Raw genomic sequence first — 26,921 nt, forward strand, 5'->3', positions numbered from 1 at the left:
AGAAGATGGGGTGATGCAAGCTCTCTGGAGCCCAACTTGTGAGGCTCTTCCCTAAAAAGAGCTCAGGGACACAAATCAGTTCTGGGAAGACTTTGTAGGCACTTTGTATTTGTGTTTTGTAATATTTTCTGCAACAGTGAAAGACCTGAAATGAAATTATAGGTTATGAGCAAAAAGGCAATGCATCAGGTGTCAGAGCGGGTGTCTGTGCTTTTTAGTTTTGTGCTGTGAATTTTTTAAAAAACAGAGTTACAACAACTTAGTACCCTGTGGTTTTGCTACTTTTATGCTTCCTTATTTTCTAAATCCACTTCATTGGAACTTTTGTCAAAAGCTTTTCCCCCTGTCTCTATGGATTTATGTGTATGTCAATACTTTCAATCACTTAAAGCAGCCCAAAGCATCTTATGGAACAGTTTGGCTGCAGAGAGAGGTGACCATGGCCATTCCTTCTTTTTTGCTTTTTTTTAAATCATATTATCCTGAAAAAATCAGAAAAATTATGCCATGAAAAAAAAATAAATTGCTTATCTGCTTTTCTGATATCATAGGGCTATCTGTCAGGGACTAACTATGATCTTTACCTCCCTTATGCTTGCTCTTTTTGTCCATCTACTTCAAAGGAAAGAAACATTTCAGGCCTTTCCAGTAACCACTTTTAAGCATCCAATAGGCACAGCACGTAAGTTGTAGATGGTTTACAGTTTATGTTTACAAGGCTTCTTGGAGGAAAAGACTTCTGAAAAACGGTACCCCCAAAAATAAATACAGGCAGGTCCAAAGCACGCAGTTGTCATCTGGAGAATGATTCACCAGTGGGAGCAAGACTTGATTGAGTCCTTCGTTTTGGGCGCCAAGTAGCACATCACTCATAAGGAGTATTAGTTGTGTTTCCAAATACAAACCACCCTATATTTAAAGTACAGGCTTTAAGTTAAACCTACAAGAGCAGACTGTCAGTGTTCCCACGTAACCCTTCGCATTCTGGCGTTTTCCAGACTGCCAGCCAAATGAACACTTTAGGAGGAGGTGCATATATATGTCCGCAGCACCCAGCGGGTTAATCCACCCTACTGTGCATAGGTCTTGGAGCTCTTATGGTATGTAAGACTTGCCAAGTTTGGAGTTGTTTTGTACTTTTAAATTTTTTTACGAACTATGCATTCACAGCAAGCATCTCTTCTTACCCTGTTCAAGAGTTTGTGAATGCATATCCAGACAGTACTTTCATTTGTTGTATGTAAAACATACATTTGTATACATTTTATCACCAGAAAAAAATTTTGTGGTTCATTTTGAGTCCTTTCTACTAAAACATCTTTTTTTTAAGCACTTATCCATCCTCCATTTTTTTAAAAACATCTTAAAATAGACAAATGTGTATTTTGGACTTGTGGCCTAACAAGTGTCCTTTTTAGTAATTGAAGCTTTTAGCTTAGTGTCTCTCAGGAATAACTGTCTGTTACATTTCCAGCCTTTTTTTTTTAATTGATGAAAAAATCTTATTTATGTGTACCCATATGTAATATTTCAGCGAGTGCTTTCTTAATAACTGAACAGCCCTGAGAAAAGAGGTTTCTAAATTGGGCAGTACATGGACTCTAGTTGTGCTAGTGGGCATCATTTTAGGGGCTGTCTCCTGAACAAGCAGTTGTGACAAACAGCATAGGGTCTAAGGGGAAGACATTAAAGACATGCAAGACATTAAAATATCTCACAGTTTATAACTACTTTTAACAGCTCTAAGGAAAATTGAGATGCTATGATTGCTATTTTCCTTTAAAAAAACAGTCATTTTTACTCTTAAAGAAACTACATTACTGATTTAATGAAGAATGGTGCAGGATGTTAGTCATCATCTACTTTTAAGTTCTCACATTCTGCTATATATAAACAACTGCAAAATAGTAAAGGTTAAATATTGATGAAGTAAAACTGAACTTAATTACTTCAGCTGCAGGTAGAATTTTAATTGAACTTAGCTATTTTGCCCACATTTGATATTATTCTAATGACAAAAGTAACAGCATAATAAATTAAAAAAGCTACTTAGAACAAAATATAGCTCTTTAATGTATACTTTTATACAGTTGATTGAGAAAATGAAAAACATTATCCCAGAACTAAAAAAGGAAAGTAGTCTCTTAAAGGAGATGTGCTTTCAGCAAAAGAAAAATATTTTTTTTGTCTCCTGATTTCTTTAATGACTTGTTATTGTTGCCTCAGCTGTAGCCAGTCTGCAGCTGGTATTCTTAACAGAATTACTATGAGAATGCCAAAAATACTTCTCTAAAAATATATTTAAGAAAGATTTAAAAAGAATGCCACTAAAACTGCAGCACAAGGACACTTTGTGTGACAGTGTTTAGTAGGATGAAAAATTTAAACAGAATAACAGCTATTTACATTCACACTGCAAAGTAATTACTGAAGCATATAGAATTCTTAAACCTATTTTAATAATGCTTTCTTTCAGCCTAGATACCAAAAACTGGGAGTACACTTACCAGCTTGTACTGAGGTGGGGCGGGTAGGGATTGAAGTTAAAACCATGTAGAAAAAAGTCTATTGAACACTTTCCTGGTGAGGTACAATGTAAGTTTCACTTTTGAATAGAAGAACATCATAAATCAGCATAAATCACATGTTTTAATGAGTGTATCTCCTCTGGAATTGTGCAGTGCTTGCAATTCTCTGTGACCAAGACATGGATCTGGTCTTAGACTTCTTACTCAGGCAAAACTGCCACTGACATTAATGATAATTTTGCTTGAATAGAACAAAGTGCTTGATGGGAGTTGTGCCAGCATGAGGGGTGCGAGATTAGGATAAACGTGCAAAAAAGTACAACTTCAAATGGCTGTACCTTTGACTTCTACAGCTAGCATTTCCTCCAACTACAAGGATCTTAATTATAACATTTTCTGGTTCAAAGATTAACATTTAGCATTCTGGGAAAGACTTTCTGGACTTTAGTAACCTGATCAGCACGGTCTCCTTTTGGTCTCTGCCTCTTTCTAGTTCTTTGTATTGCAGGGGAGATGATAGTATCTGGCACATTCCTCGGATGTCTTGAAGATAGCAGCCTTCTGTGTTTGGGGCTGAAAGATTGTGAACTCTGTGTTAGCAGAAATGCCACACAGGGGAGGTGAATAGAACATTAAAAAAGCTTTAGCTTTAGGTACTGCAGCGCAAGCAGAGTTGAATTTGAGAGCTGGGACTTAAGTGGACATTTGTCCCTGCTTTCTTCCTTAATAAAATCTGAGTGTTAACTGTGGGTAAGGGCATTTGAGAGATCACTAAAAATGAATCATTGAGTGCCCAGAAGAGCTTTATTATGATATACTATGGAGAACTTTAGAATATATCTAGTACTTTTTAAGTGGATATCAGATACATGTAGGAGTTACTATTGTGGAAGCAAATTATTTTGTCCTTTGCTGCAGAAGCAAAATAATTTGACAAATTAAAATGTCAAAATAAAACTCATCAAAAACTGGATTTGTGTGGTCCTTTCTGGCCCTGTGCTCCCATCCAATTTTCTTTTGCCCCATGAAAAGCTATTGAGCAAAAAAATCACCAGCACCAACCAGCAACGTTTGTTGTGTTTGTGTATGTGTAATCCATTTTGAAAAAGCCTGATGCAAAACTAAATCTGGGAAAAAAAAATCTCAGTGCAGAAATCCTGACTGGCCAAATTGATTTTTAAAAAATGACCAAATTTTAAAAATCCCCGGACTGGGGATTTAAAAATCCCAGATATCTGGTTCCAGTACTGAGTTCTTGTAGGAAGAGGCAAGAGAGCTTGCTTAGTTCAGTCTGTCTGCCCCAGAAGCAATTAGATAGAAGGAATTATTCTGCTCCCGAAGTTCTGCATAAGTGTTGCCACTGCCCAGTTAACCAGTGTGAAAATACCATGGAAAATAAATTATTAAACTATACCGTTATTACTAACTTGCCAGTTCCAGAGAAACAAATGCAGCCACATTTACATATGTGTCCATCTGTCTGTTTTTACACTTTATGTCTTCAACCAGTGGGTGAAATTGTTTTAATCCAAGCTGCAGTCTGATTTTTTTTTTTTTAAATTTGCTTGTTCCCCCTGCTGTTTTTTTTCTCTGTGTGTATGTTATTTGTAGATGGACATGCATATTCTTGACAGTAGCTAGTTCTTAATAGCCCCTTTAAGTAACCTAATCTATCTGGCTATGGTAGTTTTAACTGGAGTATGCAGCAGAGTTCTCCATGGATAATTTTCGTTAGTTAGCAGATTGTTACCATCTCAATGTTGCTGAAATCCCTAATCTCAGGTCAGCGTGAAGCTGCAGTGGTTACAATCCTGTTGCCTGATGCAGTGTGAATGGAAGTGCTTTCTGTCAGAAACATGTGGTCTCTTCAGTGGAGAGCCTGCGTAAATCCTGTGTAAATAGAGGGAGGCTAACAAAGGATGAGCCCCTGCAGCTCAGAGCATTTGGAGCCATTTGGAGGCTGAATTTGCTAAATGCTGCTTATACCGCCTGAAAAGTTGAAGAGAAAGGAGCATAAAATCCCTTCTTTTTTCTCTTTCTGCTCCTACCCTGGGGGGAGGGTGTTAAGGGCCAGGGAAGCCTGAGGTAAGCCTATGAAGACTGTTTTTTCAGTGCTCTTTTGAGTGTGAAAAAGGTGGCATGGGTCACTGTCCCCTCTTTAATGTCGGAAAACCCACACAGTTAGTAAATGTTGCATGTAAACTAAAGCATTTCATCCCTTCTCCTGCACTCCACGGCAGTGGGCCATGAACTAGTCACTTGAAAATCGCAGAAAAATTTCACTTCAACATGTCTGGACAGTTTAGCACAGCAGGAACGTAAGAGAGATCAGTAATTAGCAGGTTGCTTTGCTGTTGTTCCCCTTGTCTGCGTTGGAACACTTTTTTCACCTGATGAGAAAAAATGTTGGATTGCAATGAACGAACCATGAACCTCCTGGCTGTATAAAAGAGCTTAGCATTTTAACTGTGGTTTATTAATTTTCTCTTATATAAGCTACAAAAAAACATTTTTGAAATTTGACAGAATTTCTAAGATTTCTCTATTCACTTTACAAATAAACATGAAATCTAAACACAGACAATTAAGGACACAAAAGAAAAGCTAGTCTTTTTTCTTATTTTTTGGACAGAAAAATAATAAAAGGGGAGATGTGAATCTAAACATTTCTGAATATAATTTTGAAAGACTTAAATCACTGATTTTATAGCATACATGGCTATAATAAGAGCTGAAATGTCATTCCTAGCTTGAATAAATAATAAAATATTTGTGAATTCCTTTTTGCAAATAAGATATGTTAGAGACTCTAGACAGGTGCCTATCCAGAAACAGAAAATAAACAGTTTTCATTCTGTCTCTTGTAAATACACTTTATATACAAGGTACTATGCAACTCCTTAAGCCTTTAACACATATTGCCAGATGGCAATAGGGACTTGCTCCTGAATGACAAACTATGCTAAGTTGTAATTAGATTACAACTAAGTTGTAATTAGAATAGCTTTGTATGTGGGGTCTGATACCATCTTAAGTTTTCTTCCTATTTGAATTTGCAATAATTATTATTTCATACATGTGTGAAATTCGTACATGTCATCTTTACATTATCAGCCCAGTGGGGTTGCTGGGTTTTGGTCTGGAAAGCAAAAGAACAGCAAGAGAGAAGGTCAGGTCTTTGTCTCCTTCCTGCTTCTAGAAGAGCAACAGAACAGCAGGACAATATCTTCTGTAGGAAGAGAGATGGCAGTGGTATATGTCTGAAGTTTTCTCCTGTTCTCTCTAGTGCACCAGTGTCCAACCTTTCATTCTGCCCAAGATGCTCTCTGAAACATAGAACAGGGAACCATGAAACACCAGGGCAGAGAATGCAGTGGTCTGATTACAGCAGCTCACTTGAGGACACTCTGCTCCAGGAAGAAGTGACCATGCAGGTCAGCACAGGCTCAGTGTGCCTGTAAGGCCCCTGAACATCTTCTGATGGCTCCTTTCCTCCTGGAATAAAGTAATTTAGCAAAACCAGCACAGGTACTGGCAGAGCAGTGCCAATGATGGCACAACTCTAAGCTGGGTTGCCCACCTGAACTGTTTGTGATTTTCAAAGTCCCATACTTGCCAGAAATAATCTATCTTAATTTTGTTTCCCTGGGCAAGAAATGCAGGAGATAAGCATGGATCCTGTGGTGTGAGGAGACTTAAGTCAACTTCCTGGAACAGGGATCATTAAGAGGAAGAGAAAGAAAAAACAATCCATAGCCAGAACTTCATTCAAAGATCTGTGATCTACTGGAGCTGCAAGGCTAAAACCCTGATAATTTTAACAGGATGGAATGAAGATAAGGATTCTCCTGAAGGGTCTTTGATTCTGGAGCTGACCTTCCCTCTCTGTTAGTCTTCCCTTAAGTACAGACTATCTTATCTTTAAAAACATCTTTGGACACTTATCTCCAGCTTTTTGGCAGTGATAATTACACAAATTTTTCAGATTTTTCTCTGGTAGTGCTATGGATTGTATTACTAAGCTGAATGTCCTTATTAATAATGGTTTACAGTATTTATGTGTCTAGATGGACACATTATAAGTACAAACAAATAATTGCAAGTTGTGAATATAAGCTGCATGCAGAGTTTCTTCTTTGTTTTGCATTTATATCTACATATCTACATATTCTACTCCATCAAAATATTAGTCTGGAATATTAGAGTAGTTTACTTAAGATCAGCATAGTGCACTGCAGTTTTCCTTTACAGAATCCTTTAACTTGCTTTTCGTATTTCATCCACTATTTTTAGAAAAATGGCAAAGTGTCTTGTCTTCCCCCGAGTTTAGATACTCCTGCTGTTCTCTCTTTTCCTTAGTGTGACAAACCTTAAAGCTGTAAGGGACCTCTGATGATGAAGAAACTCAAACACTGAGTTCTGAAATGTACTTTTCCAGAAATCACTTTTTTAACTGCTCTACTTGCTATGATGGTAACAGAAACTATTTCTAGAATTTGAATCTGGACTGTTACCAGGCTTCCGTGCTTCGGCCTGACTGGGTCATCCTTTCCAGTTATCATCTTGATAGATTGTGAATTTCTTATTCATCCTGTTCACAAGTGGTAAAAGGACAAGATGGGCAACTTCTTCTTCATCTGTTGCTGGGTTTTTACTCTGTGAAGAACACAAAGATTAGGGTTGAAATAATACCGATAGTGTGGGAGACTAACAAAGAAAAATTCATTGATACAGTAAGGTTGGACAGGCTTTACATAGGGCTGGTCTCTGTTTCTCAAAGAGTCCTTGGCTATGTCAACACTGGGCTTTGCAAGTTTATCTGTCCAAGGAAATCAGCTTGCAGCAAACTGGAATTATGGTGCAATGGAAACCCTGCTATGACTGCTATTTGATATTTTTAAAGAGGTAATCTCCTTTGCTTTCAATGCAAAGGAATTCAGCTTGTGGAAGGAAACCCTCAGCACATACTGAGTGCCTGAACACAGAGCCAGTGTGGAAGCCCAACTTCCCACTGTGTAAAGAAGTCTTGCATCTTCAGCGTCCTCAACAAACTCTTCCCCTCGAAGAGAAGGTCTTTAAGGAGCCCCAGGTGGGTCCCTTGGCAAGGTTTCTTGTAAACTCTTTCCATCTTTTGTAGGGGTTATTGAGACTGTTACATAGCACTGCTATACTCTTAAACAAGCTGGGTAAAATGCCTAAATCTCTACTGGCTCGAATCATGTCTAGTCATTGACACCTCCACAAAGAGAGTGCCACTTAGAATTCTCCACCTTCCTGCAACACCCATAGGGTTTTGCAATCACGTGTACTCTTTGGGCAAGAATAAATGAGTCAACAGTATGGGAAGCAGGAGAAAATCACCCCTAATTTTTTTTGGTTCTGTGTGAAAGAGAGAGACAGTGGACCAAAATCCAAACCTAATTTCCTCTCTAGAAAATTGGGATAAAAACTGTGCTTGTATAATTGCCATTTCCATAGAATTTTGGATTTGACTCTACTCCTTTTACAAATTACCATCTAAGCCAGGATATGTATGGTTCATATAAGCAGAATCTCTTGTAATGACGATTTAAATTATTTAAATTTTGATTCCTTCACACAGTAGTGAAAAATATAGTTAATCCAGTCTGCCATAAAGTGACTTTCATATCTGTTCATTTTATTTCGCTTTTGATATTTTACTTTTCTCTATTTAAAGTAACTGACATTTATTTGGATAAAGAAAGCTAGGACCAGAAGTAAATAATTTCATCCTGGAAAAGACAGTTATGGGCTTTTTCTATGATTTCTTCTCACTAGAAGCTGCATCCACTAAACTGAGCGGTTGTAAGTCCTATTAAAGATATGACATTACAGATTAACAGGCCTGTCATGCACCAGGAGGAACAAATCTTGCTGTATTTTTCTTCTGATATTGTTTGGAGCTACAATATTTGAATTTTCTTTTGTGAGGTTATGGAACAGTTTAGGGAAGCACCAACTCTTATGATTTCAACTGCTGATTAGGATGGGAAGACAATGAGAGCTTTAGTTGAACTTTTCTTTCTTGGGCTGCTATTAGCTTTTTCAAACCAGGGTATTAATAACCTCATCAAAAAGTCCAAACACTGATATAGCGTGTGGGAGACTCCTGCTGAGGATGCTCACACATAGGAGAGTATATGCAGACAGACAGGAATTTGTCCATAGAGAGAGTAAACTGGTGTTTCTGTGGTTTGAAAGGATGGTGCAGGGCAGAAGTTTTACAGCTCCACACATCCTGTGCATACACACATTACTTTTACATAAAGAGACAAAGATATCTTTATCCGCGCGACAGATAGACAAACAGACTGACTGACTTCAAACTTGCACTTTCAGTAGAGATTTTTTCCCCCCCATCTCTGGGTACTGCTTTTCAAAATTGCCTGAGGCTACAGTACAGCACCTCAGATCCCCAAGGCCCATTGCCTGGCTCCTAATAGCCACTCTCCATCTGTGTCACATGAACAGCTGATGAGATAGCTCCAGTGTCTGTATTTTGGAGAGCATATCCACCCAGGTTAAAATGCTGGGGTTGCCAAGGAGCAGTCAGAAGCCATTAGTGTTTGTGAGAATTTGCCTTGCAGCAGTTCCTTGGCATAGTGGAAAGTGTGTGTGCGTGTGTGTGCGCGCGCACACGTGTCTGTGAGAGAGGGGTAGGGTGGAATACATGGGGGGGAAGAAAGCAGCAGAAAGGAGTGCTTTCTAAATAACTGATATACTACAAAAGCAAACAGTTGGTTACAGTGTTCAGAGCTTCCATATCTCCTCAACTACTTTACTGTGATTTGACTCTCCTTTCCCTGTCGTTAATAGAAGGAAAAAAAAAAAGGCACGAGAAACAGAGCAGCGACTTCAGGGTCTTGCTCTGGTGTTTGGGCAGATGGAAAGGAGCTGCTCTGCCTTGGGGCAGGGTGGTTGTAATGAAGTGGCCTGTCAGTCTGTAAATAGTGAGGGTCATCTCTTCCATGTGATGGAGGGTATCACATTGCAGTGAAAATGGAAATGTCAATAAAATTAATCTGCCAGCTCTTTGCTGTGGCTTTTTCTGTCTCTCCAGTCCAAAAGGGTCGGTTTTTCAGAGGGGACACCGTACAAGAAGGGTGATCTGGCATGGGAGGGAAGATGGAGCTGAAATGCAAGTTTTGAAGCAAATGGACTGTATGTAGCAGCAATGTATTTCGTTTAGTAGCACTACAGATCTAGACGAGGCTATAGGAATTAGCTCATGAATCTATAGCATTCCTCAGGAAGCTATGGAGCGTCTAGCTCAGGCTACATTGAGCACAGAGTTTATTGTTTTAGGCTTTCTTGGACAAGGTTTTTACTTAGCATGGGATTTATGGCATTTACTGCTAATGAATGTCTATTCTTAAATTACAAAAACCACCGTCTCAGCACAATTCCCAGATGTCCTTCCAGGACCTCGGCTTCTTAAACACCAGCAGGGAGCATAAACTCTCCACTTCTCTGTTTTCCTCTTTCGTGTGGCTCCGGGCTAATGATGTGTAAGGAAAACACAGCAATCTATAAAGTCTCAGTGCTGTCCCAGTATTCTTCATTTATTTTGCATTTGATTATGCCACAAGTCGGATCTTGTTTCTTTCCTTTTTTTAAAGTTATTAGTTCAAATATTAATGTAGGAATATGGCATATATTGCTGCTCTTGATTGATGCCTTCCCAAAAACAGGAAGACGTGCTCGTATGAATTTTAAGAAAGTAGGGGTCCTGCAATGCCTTGCCAGAAGAGTTTTTCAGATACATAATTTAGATGCCCTCCAGGCAGGCTTTCAAGGCATTTTTGCTGGAGGGCAAGAAAAAATAACTATGACTGTTAAAAGTAAATGATTTTTGCTAATGCACAATTAATGCCAGGGAAAAGCACAGAAGAGAAGGATGTTGATGGAAAGTTCTGATTAAGTGAGAGCTCTACCTTGATGTGCATCTTTTTATTTTAATGATAATAACCACTGATGCAGAAATGTAGAAGTTTTCATGTCATGCAAATGCTGTATGCAGGGTCACACTAGGTGTACGTGTTTGTGAGTGCGTGTGTATGTGTGCTGGGAGGTGATGGTTACTGGGAGGGGCTCATCTGACAGTGTGTTATGTGCACTGAACGGTGACATGGTTACTGCCACCTCTGCAGAGGGCCTCGAATATATAGACTACAGAACATTTAACTTGATTACTTATACGTACATATTCAGAATGGTTGTAGGGATGCATTTACGGTAAATGGGTTTTTTGTGGCAGGTTTTCCCACATTGAATCCCATAATTGAAAAAGAGCTACTGCACTATGTCAAGCACACAATTATAATTGAATTAATGATATATGCATGTGTGAAACACAAAATTAGTATTTGGAGAGACACGGTTTTCTAATTTTTACATATTTGCATCGGCATTCTTATATAATGAGAAGCAGTATGTGCCTGATCTAACAAATAAAAACCCCCCAAACTGTGGTAGTGTCTTGGCAATTAATGATATTTTTTGGCTTCTGTATTTGGTTCATTAACATCTCCTCCTTCCTGTTCTTCTCTTTGTTGTAGGTGACGGTTTAGACAACAGTGTAGCCTCACCTGGTACAGGAGATGACGATGACCCAGACAAGGACAAAAAGCGTCAGAAGAAAAGAGGCATTTTCCCCAAAGTAGCAACAAATATCATGAGAGCGTGGCTTTTCCAGCATCTCACAGTAAGTGGTGACCAAAACCAAAATAAATTTCTATTCGTGTGCCTAATGGGTTTTATTTGTCATTATTAGAAATCAATTATCCCCATAATTTTTTGCCCATTATTAGGTCTCAGGATTTGTTGCTTTTTTTTAAAATTAGGGGTTTTTTCCTTAGGTCTTGGAATCATGATAAATCTCAAAGAAATCTATCTATCTATCTATCTATCTATCTATCTATCTATCTATCTATTTCTCTATATGCATATATTTATAAATACATCCTATAGAAAGAAAAAGGGAGCACGTACGATGCCTCAGCATGGAACACCACCTATATACGAAGTAACCATTTTTGGCTTTGAATTATTCAAAATCTTCCTACAGACAGCAAAAGGGGGTTTCTTACTTTTAGCTCTGACTTCTGGATTCTTTATTGCTGGCCTCTATTTACACAAACTTTGTATGTATGCGGTGAAAGAGAGAGCCCTGGTCTGTGTGCGTGTGCTGACATACACTGTGGATGTTAGAGAAGTCAAAGCAGCAGCTTGCAACCTTGTAATTGTTACTTTTTTGTGAGGAAATAAAGAAGGCATACACATTCCCTAATTTTTCAGTTGTGTGGCAGAGAGAATCTCTTCTCTTGAAGAGAAGCAAAAAGAGAACCTCTTTTTGCTTCTTTTTAAGTCCATAAATATTAAAGCCTGGCCATATTCACATTTGTGGGGGAGAGAGATTAAATATGTGAAATAGCAGTGCTTTCCTTGGGCTTTTATTTGTCTGCTTGTGATTGGTTTTGTGTTGGTGTTCTGTTGACTATTATAGCTTCACTTATGCATCAAAACACAATTCCACAGGAAACCTAGTAAGCCTAGTTTACTTCATGTGGGAAATGATGGAGACTGGTAAAATTATCAATTTTCTTCTTTCTTGCACTTCGAAATTGTTTCTTACTTGATAAGGCTTGAAATGCTAACTGTTATTAACTGCCTCTTCTTCTACCAAAGTTTTATAAATTTCCATGGTTTTATAAATTTCCTGCTGTTGGTTGCAGTGTAATGATTCCAGGCCCCAATTTATTTATGATAGAGACTATCGAACTGCTCTGCCAGCAGCACAGCTAAAGGGGGGAGCGATAGATTCACATTTCTAAACCATCATTTTGATGTAAGGACATTAGTAGCAAACTAAGGTGCATTGATCTGGCCTGTGGGGTCAGGATTAGCTGGAATAGCCAGTGTCTCTGCTGGAGTAGTGGTTATTCCTGCCTCTCAGCTATGGCCATTTCAAAGGTCAGGTGCCCTGTACCCACTTGGCTCAGAGGAATTAGACAGAACATGAGTCTCTGGGCTGATTACTTAACCAAAGACAAAATAATGAGTCCTAAGCAAATACTGACTAATTGAAAGGGCTGTAAATCCATTACATATTGGTCAGGGATAATCAGGAGTATTTAATCACTTTTATCTATTCAGGAGCACTGAAGCTGCAACAGCAAAGCCCTGAACCTTGCCATGTGCTTATTATTCTCATCATTATCAAAATTACTTCACAGCTGTTCTTTGCTACATCACCTCAGCTGGAGATTTACTAACCTGTAAAATGTTTTTAATTTGGAAGTCGAGTGAGTGCGAGTGGAGGGTTTTTCTTTCAGCTGTAGAGTATCTTTAGATGAGTACAACAGGGAGACAGCAAAAAGCAGGGCCACAAATAAACAAGTTTGGTTTGTAGACACCTCCATGTTAACTCCATTTCCTCCCATGAAATTTGTGATATCTATTTTTTTTCCTTCCTGCCTTTGTTTCTTATGTGCTCCTTGAAAGCATTTGACACTTGCTTATTAAACAGTCAACTGCCTCTTGCTTCTCTTGAGGAAAGTCCTTCTGGCTTTTTGAAATCCCTTTTCCTTGTTTCTATCCTCTCTCTCCTGACCCTCTCCATCCCGCATGAATTAAGGAAATTTGCCGTCACTGGTGAGGATGGCCTCACAAAAATCAGATTAAATGAACACAAAAAAGCCCCAAACCTTTTACCATCCAGGCTTTAATGAGTTTGCAGGTGTTGAAAGATTTACTGCGCTGTAATTCTCAGACCTGCAAACTGATAATGGAGACCCCTGACCAGTGCAATGTAAATTCAGAAAGATTCTTGCCATAAACACATGCAGGGAAGGAAGAAAACTCCTTTCTTTTAAAGATCTCACACTTTTCTCAAATTAGCTTGTCCATTCAAAATGTTACCCTGGCTGAGCCAGAACGGGGGAATCTGTGATGTACAATTTTATTGTTTCAAGTAAATATCTTTACAATGACAGTCCATGATTCAATGTACATTCCTTCATTACTACTCTAACCTTATTTCAAATTGGTTTGTTCCTCTTTTGTGCTGTATGACCCGTTCTTGTATTACAATAATCCCCTGATGTACCCTTTTTCCTTTCTCTCTTTTTTTTTTTTTTAAGAAACTAATTGAATTATCTCATTATTTTAATTTGTTAAGCAAATGTATTTTATGTCTCAGGATGTGTTCTTAAAGAAGGAGCTGCTTAGGCTTTGCCCCCTGAATGGGCCATTGGTACATTTTGACATTCATGCATTCATTAAGGAGAGGAACATAAAAGAGCTCTGGTTGTATTTTTTTTTTCAAACACCCAACCAGCATGGAGCAACTTTTCCATAAGCCACAGGGGTCTCTCTACATATGTTCTCAACTGCAAGCCATTGTCACCTATTCTGAATACCTCAAAAGGACAAATAAAAAACTAAAGGCCAACTGTAGCAATTGTTAGCTGTTAGTCTCAATATGACAAAAATCATTAACCTCTGATTTCCCTGGAAGGAGAGGCAGTGGCAGTCCATCTCTTCTGGCATGGATTAAATGCAGAAGTCCTTTAGACTGTCAAATTCCAAGAGAGTAACTCAGATCTGACTAATTATATTTACTTATGATTTTAAATAAAATGCTATGTTTTTCCTTTATTTAATCGGTTTGCAAACTCCTAAGGCAGCCAGTTTTAAAAATTGAATGGCCCAAGTGGCTTTTTTGAAGAGACAGGCACTTGAACTCTGACGTAGAATGAATGTGTCTGACAGGCTGTGTCTTTCAAAACAATTTCTAACCCCCATCACAGCTTCCATTTTGTAGTAACTTTAATTATATTTGAAATAGGATACACATGCATGTTTTTTATTGTTGGAAATCAAATGCAAAGAGCAGGAGCTTTTGTCGTGTCCTTGTTCAGTTACTGAGCTCTGTCTTACATTTGGAATTACAACATGACCAGAAGATAAAAGGTCTGAGGATGAATTGGTTGGAAATGTGTATGCTTTTTCTGGATAATATCCAGTGTTTAAGAAAGTAGAGGAAATCCTAGTCTGGTAGTATAATCTTTTCAATAGTACATAAAGATTACGACATCAGAAAGGTAAACCTGACATTAAGACTGTTTTTAGTTGAGTTCAAAGGTGGTTAAAGAAAAGAAACAGCAAGAAATCTGACCCAAGCTGAGAGTTTATTCATAGCTTTGGAAGACTTCTTTTCCTCTATGCTAAGGAGTTCTTAGTACACTCAATTAGCCTCTCAGCCATCACTGCTTTCCTCCCTCAAGTGCTCCCCTATTTGCCCTGCAAAGAACATATTTGATCACAAAGTGAAAACAGGAAGTGCTCAAATGTATAGATACATCCAGCTTACACCAGGGCTGAAATTAGGATTTCTTACCAGCAACTATAGAGCCAGTGCCCCTCCTCCCATGCCCTTTTGAAGGATGGAGGACCTTTAAAATAGATATACATAATCAGAAGACAGGAAAGTTATAAAGGAAGTAATTATACCACTCTATGGGCTTGTACCTCTGGTAGTTCATCCATTTCTGCAGCAGTGCACCAAAGACTACATTTTTTGCTACATTCAACATTTTTTCATCTTTTTTTACCAGGCTGGTAGAACAGAGTCTCATTTATGCTTTGACACTTACCTGGAGGGATGCCCTTTGTTAAAATTCTATTGTGGTTGGTTTTTTTGTTACAGTCTTTAAGAAGACGTGTATCATATCCTATAGTACCAGATTTACCAACAGTAGCTTGCAAATTAAGGCGTTCTTAATGAAAATGCCTAATTCCCATTTGATGATATTTGGGATGTCTCCCCTAAAGCCAGAGGAGTTGAGCTGTTTTTTCTGCTTTTTTTTGCTAGCTGAAGTTCTGTCTTCTAACTTTGAACAATGTCATTTTAGCCTGATTTCCACAATCTTCTGGCTGATGATCTTGCTCTTTACACAGTCTATTGTAGAATATATCTTGGTTTTATCTGTTTCATTGTCAGGCTAGAGTTCTCCTGGAAGGTGGTAAAATGAACCAGCCACAGCTTTTGTACTTACCTGAATTAATTTGCTTAACTTGTCATATTCATGTGTCCAGGTTGGATAATATGAATAGTCTCACTGAAACAGATTTTTTTTTCTGTACTTATGTGGGTGTATCTGAGAATAAAATGTGTATCTATCATATTTTGATTAATGGCTTATCAAGCCTATTATACAGGGAGCTATTTTATTTATTCATTAGATTTGATTCTAGAGATGAATGTCATCAACCAAAGCCAATCTTGGAGCAAGTGTCCAAGGAAGTTGAATCCAGCCCACCTTCATAAATATCTCCTTCCATATTTTATTTTAGTAACAATGCCTTAAAGAAAGGTTACAAACATAGCTGGCTATTGCACTCCACACTGAACAGCTTACTTTCACATCAAAGTGCAGAAGAACAGCTTTACTCAGAGATGTGATCTGGGAGAAGCATTCTGCACATGGATGTTTTTGCCCTACTGTAAAATACCAAAACCAAACCCAAAAGTGCAGCAGAACTCTGTCCAGTTAAAATGGCAAGAAGAAGGCTGGGAGACTCCAGATAATATGGGAATGTGCAGTCATTCTACTGAATTTTAGTGTGTGTGTTGGAGTGCAGTGTAACATGCTATACCCTCCGAGGGTACACACAGGAGATGGACAGTGTCCTCTGACTCTCCTGTAAAACTTCCTGCACGGGTGTTTGCATGGCTGCCATTTCCACCTCAGGGCACCACGGTGTTGGAGAGCTGGAGGAGCCCAAGCTACAGTTTTATTCCAGGTCTGCTTTTAGGCTGTGTGCTGTTTTCAGCAAGGTAATAAGTTGCCTGCTGGTGTAGAGCAGACCTCTTTGTACAAACACCACCCTGTTGGAAACATGTCCTACAAAATAATATTGTGCTCATTTTTCAGCTGGAAAAACTTTAGTGAGGAGAGGTTAAATGACTTCGCCCCCCAGTGCTAAAGAAAAATCAGTGCCTGAATGCTAAACTCCCATGACCTGCAGTCTTGCAGTCCTCAGGACAACAGAGTTGTGCCTCTCTGTACCCCAGAATTGCTCTGGTGTCTCCTCAGAAGGGCTGGTGGTGGCCATTAACATTTGTAGTTATTGTTGCTGGTAGCACAGCCCTGCCTAATGTCATCAGCATCCCCCTCCTGTCCTGCCTGTCTGCAGTAGCGTGTCACCAGCCTGGGCAGAATAAACCCGGAAATCTTTCTTGAAATGACACTTCTGATCCCAGGCTGAAAGGTTTTATCCTCTGAGTGCTCCTAGTCCTCAGCCATGAAAGCATCCTGAAGAATTAGTAAGAGACCAAACATTCACATACCTTTTAAACACCACAATCTTAAAAGAAAAGAGCTGAAATGGGATGGGGGTGGGGCTTTGTTTGTTTTAAAAATGGAATCTGAGATTAGATCTGACATTTCTACATCCACCCCCTACAGAAGAGGGAACCCAGGGTCATGGGGTGTGTGGGCCTCAAAAGCTAGCTTTGTCTGGGAGTGGTTAATCTAATCATTGTTACATAGACATCTGTTATTTCTTCTGAAAAATTGATGCTTTTGTGACACAATGATCCATCTATTTAGTACAACAGCCTGAGTAATTAAATTAAAAAAAGAATATTTTTGCGGGAGCATGTATTATAAAACTGCCATACCTCCTTGTACCAGTGAAAAGGCTGAGGAGAGGGAGTGGAAGATGAAGAGGGGCAGAGGGAGAAGAGTGCTTTAAGTCTCGCATTGTTTTCTGCTGGCTGGAGGAAAACATCTGTGAATTGTTTGAACTGAACCTTAGCAGGGACTGTCTGAATCTGTGTCATCTCTGTTTAATTTCAGGAAATGATGTCACAGCGCATTAAATAACAATGCTGCATGATTTATTTTTACTTGTACATGCTGTCCTAAGCATTTCAGTTACACGGCAGTGTTTCCAATTAAGCGCAAGCTTTCGGTTTTAAAAAATATACTCAGTAATGCTTTTTTGGGGGGGCACGGGGTATGGGGAGGCTGGGTTTTTTAGGGGGTCACCAAGGTTCAGGGCTGTCGGAGGGCTCTGGGCCCATTTGTCATGTGCTTATTTGTAGTTGGGACTGGATGTCAGCTCTCTCGTCACCCATGGCAACCTCCAGGACCGTGGGTTTGTTACAAAGCCTGTCTGGGGGAGAAAAAAACCTAAATATTCCGAACCGATCCGTCAAAAGACCTATTAGATAGTTATAGCCAGCCCTATGTACTGTAGCTTTTGCCTCGATCAAACTTTCTGCACTCCCCCTTCTTCTGTAGAAGAATAGAGGACATAAGTCAATTCTGTCTGCCATCTGTCGCCTCTCTCCCTGCTCCTCAAATTAAAGAGACAGTCCAAAATTTAAATAATCGGATACAATCACAGGAAGCCGGCCTGGAAATTATTACATGTGCAATTGGTTGAGGGTTTTCTTTACTTCTCATTTTATTTTGAAGAGGGGATCTTTATTGTGCTTCTTTGGAGATCAAAATATGTTGTGTGTTTCAGCTTCAAAAATAGCATGCTGAGAAATACTGGATTTGCAGTGTCACTGGGTTGTTTTCTAATAGGATTCCAAGTTATATATAGGGTGAAATTCACACACACACATACACACCCTCCCCAGCCCCCAAAGAATCCCCAAATTGCGAATCCTGCAAGGGACAAGTAAATGAATCACACCACCCTTCCCCTCCAGCTCTCCTATCCCTTTCATTGCCTTTCACTCCCCAAATCCATGGCAGGCTGACGGGCTGCAGCAAAATCTTTTCTGGTGCAACTAGGACAATTTAAACTGTTGACTCTACCTAATGGTCCTCTTCTAGGCCTGCTATAAGAGTTTTTCACAGTACCCTGTCTGATATTAGCTAGTTTAGTATATGCTTTACCTTCTCCTCTCCTTGTTTTTATCTTTATACCAGCCTGCCTGGTTTTGCCTCCTCCTCATCAACAGGCAACACAATGTGTCAGGACTGCTGCAAGGTGAATTTCATTCATGTGACATATGAGGTCAGCTGATGCCAAATTGTCAGATAACGTGGCTAGATGTTACTTCCCAGTTTAATATTTTACCTGCTATTTTCAAACAGGGGATTCCTGAGAACAGCAAAAAACATGTGCATGGTTTTCACTGAGGTTTGATTAAAAAGCCTCGACTGAGCAAGCTGAATGTGGCCTAGCAAAAGATAGGATCAGCCACTGTTTTTCTCTGGTTGTTATTGTCAGATTACAAAGCTTTGCAGAGTCAGTATAGGAAGGAGAAAGAAAAGAAAAGAAAAGAAAAGAAAAGAAAAGAAAAGAAAAGAAAAGAAAAGAAAAGAAAAGAAAAGAAAAGAAAAGAAAAGAAAAGAAAAGAAAAGAAAAGAAAAGAAAAGAAAAGAAAAGAAAAGAAAAGAAAAGAAAAGAAAAGAAAAGAAAAGAAAAGAAAAGAAAAGAAAAGAAAAGAAAAGAAAAGAAAAGAGAAAAGAAAAAAGAAAAGAGAGAAAAAGGAACACCAAAGTCCAGTTAATGAATTCCTTAAAGTAATTGAAACAAGGAACTGATAGTGACAAGAATTTGTTTATATAGAGTTGTGGCTGCAAGGCTCACAAGGCAAAAGGTGGTTTAAGTAAAGCATATGTGAATGTAAAGTGTTTAAACACTTTTTTAACTCCAAAAACATTGCTCTAATAAAAGTTGTGAACTGCAGCTTTTGGAGATCAAGATCACAGTCAACTAGAGGAGAGAAGTCTTTGGAATATCTTCAGGGTCCACTACCTAAAGCTGTTGTCATCAGAAAACTCATAGTTCCTCCCTTTCTCTGTAGTGTGAGCACATGATTATACGTAGATATAAAAAATATTTTTAGGGAAAATGCAATTGCTGTTGTTTGTGCAGTGATACTACCTCACAGCTTTGCCTCAGGATTAAAACTTTCTTCTCAAGATCCATGAGCAGGACAATTAGTTTCAAGGCAATGAAATTAGAGTTATGTTAGGAAAAAAACCAAACCAAAACAAAAGCACGTTTCTGCCAACAGTTCCACAGCTGCAAAGAAATGGATGTGTCAATTCTTATTGCTGCCTAATGAAAAGAGTAGTTTGTGGCAGACAATATTACTCCTGTTGTGGAGTTTGAGTTATGATACTTAGAATACCATGCATTACATATTTTAGAGTTGATTGGCAGCACTTGTTTGTAATATCTAAAGCAATCATTGACACCTCTAAAGACTTACAGTTATCTCTAAGCATAATGGCAATACAGTTTTCATGCTTTTATATTTGTTACTTTTTATTTTTAACTGCTATCCCCAAATCTGCCAAAACTAATTTTGGTTGTTTTGTCTGATACCAGGTGATAGGCCATAAAGAGTTTTTTAAATCTTGGTTTTACCTTTTTATGATGGCATTTCAAAATATGTATTTTGTTTGTAGCAGTTGACTACTTATGTCCATAAAATGTTTAACATCTCATGACATACTCTTACAATCTCAGGATAATAATTCTGAGTAGCTCAGTAAACAGCAGAAAATATTTTGGTTTAGTGTTCAAAAAAAAATCTGCAGACATCAATTTTTTTTAGTGCTGTAGAAATTTTGCTGTCATCAGGATCAAGCTCTTATTTGATAATTTCAAAGTGGGAACTTGATATTCTGAAGTGGATATACTGTAGAAATACTATCTGACTAAATCTGATAGCAATGGGAAAGTTCCTGTTTGCTTTCTTAACATATGCTAAATATGTGAAAGGAGTAGATTTTTGTAAGATCATGGCCTAGTCTAGATTACTTTAAGATTGCTATGTCAATTAAAAAAAACTTCAAAGATTATGTAAGCTACATTGTTAGTTGATGTGCTGTATACCTAAATGAATTGTTATAAAAGCAGCTATTTTTCCTCCCAGGTAAGTAAAAAAATTAGGGTTTGAGTCTTTGTGTTCAAATATTTGCAGATAATTCACAAATTAGTGACTAACAGTGTATATCTCTCAGTCTTCCTCCTCCTCCTCACTAATTCCAGTGGAACTCTCATCCCTTTGAAAAAGCCAGGAAAGATGCAGTGAAATCATAATGGGAGACAGGCAGAAAAACACTTAGTAAGTGTTAAATGCTCTAGCCACTTTATCCGTGAATTACACTTAATAACTCTTTCAGTGATTCCCTATTTTATGATAGAAAGACAAATGTCTTGAGTGCTCAACTGTTTGTCACATTCTCTTGTGACCCAGCTTTCACTCCTGGACGGTGTAGCACAAGGGAGTTCTGGTAGACCTGTGGAGTTTTCACTTCTCTTTCTAGCTGTGACCATGACAAGACACTGTGCCTTAGTTTCCCTTTTTAAACAGTATGGCATAATGATTGTAGCTGCTTTTTGAAGTGCTTTTCATATTTACAGATGAAAAACACTGTGTAAGGCCTGGGTCTTTTTCTTTGCAACAGTGAATAACAGAAAATTACACTTCTGTTGCAGTTTTATCCTGCTGATGAAAGAGCATGACAGTCATGCTATGCTTGTACAAATACCTGAACTTCTGTGGACTGAAAGTTCAGGAGAATTTTCTCTTTATGAAGGAGCAGTTAATATGTAATTAAGAGTGTTATATTTTTGCTGGTCTGTATGATTTCTGCAAGCTACTGCAGTGCAAGTGTTTGGTCTTGTGTTAATTTTGTCAGGTCTTTTCCTGATGTGGTGATTACTGCATATAAATGCTATCAAATATCTTTCCCAGAGAGCACCAAGAGAAAGAACTTTGGGCGTCAACTGCTGGCCAAGAGGCAATAGTGAGAGTACAGGGAGTGTAATGGCTTTAACAAAAGCATCTTTGTGCTTTAAGAATTTGCTAGTGGATATTCCCTTCCTCAACAGTCTGGGAGTCTCCTGATGTGAAGCTGGACTTTGCCACAGTCCTGATCCTTTCTGCTGCCTCTTTTGACTCAGCCGGGTGTTCCCCACCTGCGCATCCCACTTGTGCTTGAATGAAGAAACCGCAAACAGGAGGGTGACAGGGCAAAGAGTAAGGGGCTGAAGGGATCTTGTGGAGTCCCCATTTCATATTGGCAAGGTCCCTGCCTGCTGAGAACCAAATGCAGATAGCTGACAGCTCTTGGGATAGCCCACAAATGGGCTGTTCAGGATTATGGAGTGTGAATAGGGAGAAAGATCCTGTGTGTGATAACAACTGGAATAAGGAACGTAATGCGGTCAGAAAAGTGGTGTGTGTATACTTGAGGGAGTCGGCAAAGGAGTGTTGCATAGGAATAGTGGCACATATTAATTGCAAAGAAAGTTGGCTAATTTGAGGGATCAGTTCAAAATCCTAATGTTTAAAGAGTGCTTAATTTCAGCTATAAAGGGATATTCTTATTTTCTCTTTCAGATATAAAGCAGGAAATTAAACAGAAACACGTGTTAATTGTTGTGAACAAAAAAATAGAGGGAAAATAATTTTATTCACTTCTCCTTTCCATCTCCTTTATTCTTTTGGTGGAATAATCCAAGAGTTGTGTTACTTGGTCTTCTCTGTTTTCAATTCAATTTCTTCCAGTTACACAGGAACACTTTACTGCATGATCTTACACCGCTTAGGAAAGAGAGGTACTTCTTGAGTTGGTATGAACTTCTCTGGGGATGGTGGGATGAACTGCAGAGTTTTAGGATAATCCTAGGGATTCCACATTATTTCACATAATATGCCCATTTACACCTCAATTTTAAGCAGCCTACAACCTATGAATGTGTTGTATGGTGGCCATAAACTGCCAAGCAAATGCTTCTCAGACCAAAAACCCCACTACTTTGTGCATATCTAACCAAAACATTTTAGACAATTTACTACTATAATTAATCTTAGCTGTCCTGGTTTTTATGAATTTATATCCCACAATGCTCTTCGAGGCAACCAACCTTGTGGAAAAAGGGGCTCTTGCCATTTTCTCTCCCTTTTATTTCCCAAAAGTTTTCCATTTAGAAAGCAATAATGCTTTCAAAGGAACCAGTGCAAAACAATATGCACTGCAGGAGAATAAAATGTCTACAAATGAACAGAACTATGGTGTTTTTTTTAGAATGGGTACAAATAAACATAACTGTAGAGCTGTGATACTATCATGAGTTTGGCTTCTGGGGTCTGAATCCTGTGCAAAGCCCCAGCTGAAAAGATAAAATATTGCACTTCCCAATTCAGCAGTGTTCTAACATCCTCTACTGCATCCCAAACAATCTCTGCAGCAAGCTTCTTGCTGAGACGGAAAACTCTTTAAAACAAGGCCTGGGGACTCATGAGCTTTCTACTCAGTACCCTTTAGGCTCACTCCATGAAAAAGTGTCTTGCCTAAAAGAGGCCAAATATCACACAACAGAGCTGGTGGGAAATTCAAACCATTCTAAGCAAAGAAGTCAATAGAGCTGCTGTAGTGAAAGGTAATGTTCAGACCGAGATCACCGTGTTATGATCTCATGCTGAACATCAGGACTGGTTGGTTTTTTGTTTTTTTTTTTTGAGGATTATGAAACTAGCCTGAGGCCAGTCTGGTGAGAGTCTGAGAAAGATACAGAGGAGAGCCTGGACTATCAGGACCCTTATTCCCTAAAAAGGGTAACAGAGGCTGAAAAAAGATGAGCGAAACGAGAGCTGTATTGTTACTTCCAGTGCTCTTTCCATCTATCCCAAAAATACAAGATCTAGCCCTAGACAGAGAATGTGTATACTGAAGCAGTTAATGAGCACAGGCTACAAAAGAGATAACAGGAGGAATTACTGAAGAAGAACAAAACACCTTGCAGGAATAATGAAATTCAGCAGCCAAACCCCAGTCGTTTAGACTGTAGAACAATCTGTGGAAGTGCCTTTGCTTAGCACTGTCAAAACTAGACTCCAAAAAAACACTTGAAGGTATACTGCTGAGAAACATCTTACATTCCTGGGCTTACACTAAAGTAGTCTTGCCTGAAGGTTTTCTCATATTTTCATGTTTTCTTATTAATGATTAAAAACTGAAAAGTATCTTGAAATTAGAGCTGTTTTCAAAAGGAAGCCTTCCCAAATTTGGCTTCCTTCAGGTTTAAGTTTATGTTGTATTTGTTTCAACTTTTTTAATGACGTTTCATTTATCTGTCAGTGGAAAAATTATTGCAAAATTAACTTACAAAGTCAAACTAGAAATGGGCTTGAGACACAAATTGAAGAACTAAGCTTGAGAGAAATATTTAATTACTGTTCCTTCAGGCACTGGGAGTGGATGCTGAAGGTCAGCCAGGCTTGGGCTCTGTCAAACCGACAAAGAAAGCGACTTTGTCTTGAGAAACTTCTGTAAAAAACACCTCCCTTTCAGATATTCAGAGGCAGAAACTGTCACAATACATACAGTGCTCTCCATTCACAACTTGTGAAGTTTCAGCAATATCTGGATAAGGTACAGGTCTGAAATCAACCCCTACCCAGATTAGTCTTACCCCAATATATCTGACATCTGCTCCAACATTTGCTCTTTGAAACATCAGTCCAAAACACCAAAAGTTGTTTGAGCATTCAAAATACAAATGTTGATTTTTAAGGTCATGGATCCAATGCAAATTTAATATAAAATGGAGTTGACTGTGGATTTACATAGAAGTTTGAATGCCAAAATGGGTGAAAAGCATAGCTTTTTAACCTGCTTTTCACTTGCAGGCATTTATGGCAATTTGATGCCATGATTCAAAACCAAAGCTTGGGCCCTCAGAGAGGCAGAATGACCGCAAGGAAATATTGACTGAGTGCCTGCTGTCTTCAGCTGCTGAATTTCACACACAGCTTTCCTCAAACGTATCAGGAAGAAAGAGATTGTATTTTGAATTTAAAATGAAATTTTACTCTTGAACATTATTTTATAACAATGGAACTGAGGGGTTCCATGTTCATCTTAAAGCCTTCCAGATCAAATGAACTCTGTTTTCATGGTAGAAAAATGCTTTTATTTTTTTTTTTCCTCTTTTTAAAATTTTTTTCGTCCTTCATTGCCAGAATTAGAAATTTAGCCTTGGATCTTAGATCCAAGTCGGATTCTTTCTGGCTCATTTATTGGCAGTCACAAGGATTATACGATAACAGTAATGTTGCAATTACAATGGCAAAGCTATGCAATTACATTAATAAACAGACGATGGATTGGCCAGAAAAAAAGTCCAGTTTTCTTGCCTATAGCTGGACTGGCTTTATGAAGAAAAATATCACAAACTTCTACTATGGACTGAAGTCAATGACATTTTTTTGTCAGCAGAGAATCAAATGCAATTCAGACACACAGGGACATAAATCTGTTCAGTAAGTCAGTCACCTTTCAGAACACTGCTGCTTAGTTTTGTTTTTCTCCTTTTGGGTTTTTTTTCTGTCTGGCACAACATAGCGTTAGTAAGTCAGGCATGTTTGGAAGGATTTTAAAGAAGTGAAGCAACAGGACAAAGATCTCTTTTACTCCCTCTAAATTTTACTTCCCAGGAATGGGCTTGGGTACCCATTTTAAAGATGCCACAGGCACGACTTGCCTTTATTAGGATTTTCATACGCAGTTCAGGAGTTACCTGCTTAAGAAATGAGAGCAGGAGCTTTCCATGGCTGCATGATGAAATTCTCCTAGCTGCAAAAGCAGTGAAAAGTGACCTTTGCTCTCTGAACAAGGAGTCTTCTGGCATGGAGCTTAGTTTTCCTACTGCTCTTCGCAACTGTAAATAATGTTAGTATACCCTGAATTCAGAGCATGCAGCACTTTACATTACTATTGTGTATCTTAAAATAAACAACGTTGCAAGCTGTTTATTTTGGTGTTACTATGTATGCATTTTTTAAACAGTGGTTACTTAAACAAACGTCTCTGTTCCCACAGCACTTAAAAGCTGCTGTTTGCTCATTGTGGTTTTTGGGTTTTGTCACTTTTGTTTTGATTGTTTCTGAAAATCACACTGGAGGATACAGAAGACAGGAGTAAGTTGTACTTGTTCCAAGCAAATGCTTCATGTCACAGCTTTTTTTTTTGTGCCAGTTTTTCCCAAGTTCCTAGCAGGAATAATTTTGGTTTAGCTCAAATGTGGAGATCAACAGTATTCCACATTGGTTGCAACTGTCCTCAAATGCATTTCTGCAGGCCAGTCAGGTCATGCATTTGTTATCAGAATTTGACTCTGAGATAGCAAAATTGTTTTAATAACATTAGTACTGATTATTTATTCATTGCTCAGCAAAGCAAAAGGTGCAGGGGATGAGAATTTAGGGAATTGAGGGTTTCCACATCTTCTTTCATCCTCCCTCATCAGTCTTCATTCATCCTCCCTAGAAACCTCAAGTGCAGAGCAAACTTGTGTGGTTGGAAATGCTGATAGGAGGTTGATGAAAAAGCCATTATCAGACATCAACCTTTCAAAGCCCCACTGCCACAGCTTTGTGGCCCTCTACCTACACAGGGAACTCAGAGGACACTTGCTGGTCTGACACTGTTCTGCTAGAGGGCTGGGTGATCTACACTGTTTTTCACATGTAGTGATGAGCTTTTGGTGATGGCTCTGCTTCTTGCTGCCATGTATGCTGTTCTCGTGGTATATTAGGCTAAATCTTAACAGAAGGTTAAGGAAAAAGCTGATTTGTCCCTTGTCTCACTCTCCTTCCCTTTGTGAAAGGTGTTTATGGTACCTTGTGATTGTGGTAGTTGTTCTATAATTGTTTTGGTCCACTTTGCCAATTTTTCCAAGGTAATCTTCAATTAGTCCTTTTAGCTGAGAAAGAAAACTACTTATCTGAGTCTGTAGAACTGTGTCTTAAGGGACTAAGAAATCAGAGGCTTCCTCTGTATGAATATTGCACTATTATAAGGAAAGCCAAGGGCAGCACAGCAAGGCCACCATCAGAATTTCTTAGCAGAGGCAACAGAGGTAGGTTTAGGGGGATGTGTTGTTAAAAATGAGTGGTCCTCTCACCAGCTTCTGCCCTCCTTTTGGAGTGAAAGTGTGCCTGGGCAGTCATGGAAATGCTGAGGTGATTCCTGTGTGGAAAAGGTTTAACAGGAGTGCTCCAACAAACATGGGAGGCAGCACTAACCAGTATCAGGTACTGGACAAGCCTTGAGATCAGAACAGCAGGAGGGTTTGGTTTCCTTGTGCTTGGATATAGCTGAGAACCGAGTCCAAATTATTAATTTGTAGAACTTGTAAAGGGTGACTGTCTTTTTGCAACAGAAAGTAATCTCTTCACTCAACTACTAATTGCCCCATGATGTTAATCCAGCAAGATTCTTAGATAAGGAAAATTAGTGTTTGAGAAAAATTGTGAATGCAGTTCTTTTGCAACTTGTGTAGACTGTAAACCAGTTTGGCCTCTTTAATTATGGTTGT

General features: G+C 38.7%; 1 protein-coding gene across 8 annotated transcripts in view; it reads left to right on the plus strand.

Annotated features, from left to right (window-relative positions):
- The window catches only part of MEIS2 (Meis homeobox 2), a 175,426-nt gene that overhangs the window by 42,829 nt on the left and 105,676 nt on the right, over positions 1-26,921 (plus strand). For all 8 annotated transcript variants that reach the window (XM_059849805.1, XM_059849807.1, XM_059849810.1 and 5 more), the window contains one exon: positions 11,108-11,253. In XM_059849805.1, the coding sequence (XP_059705788.1) occupies positions 11,108-11,253 (146 nt within the window). The remainder of the gene's footprint in view (positions 1-11,107; positions 11,254-26,921) is intronic.

The sequence above is a fragment of the Haemorhous mexicanus genome, chromosome 6 (genome assembly GCF_027477595.1).
Source record: "Haemorhous mexicanus isolate bHaeMex1 chromosome 6, bHaeMex1.pri, whole genome shotgun sequence".
Taxonomy (NCBI): domain Eukaryota; kingdom Metazoa; phylum Chordata; class Aves; order Passeriformes; family Fringillidae; genus Haemorhous; species Haemorhous mexicanus.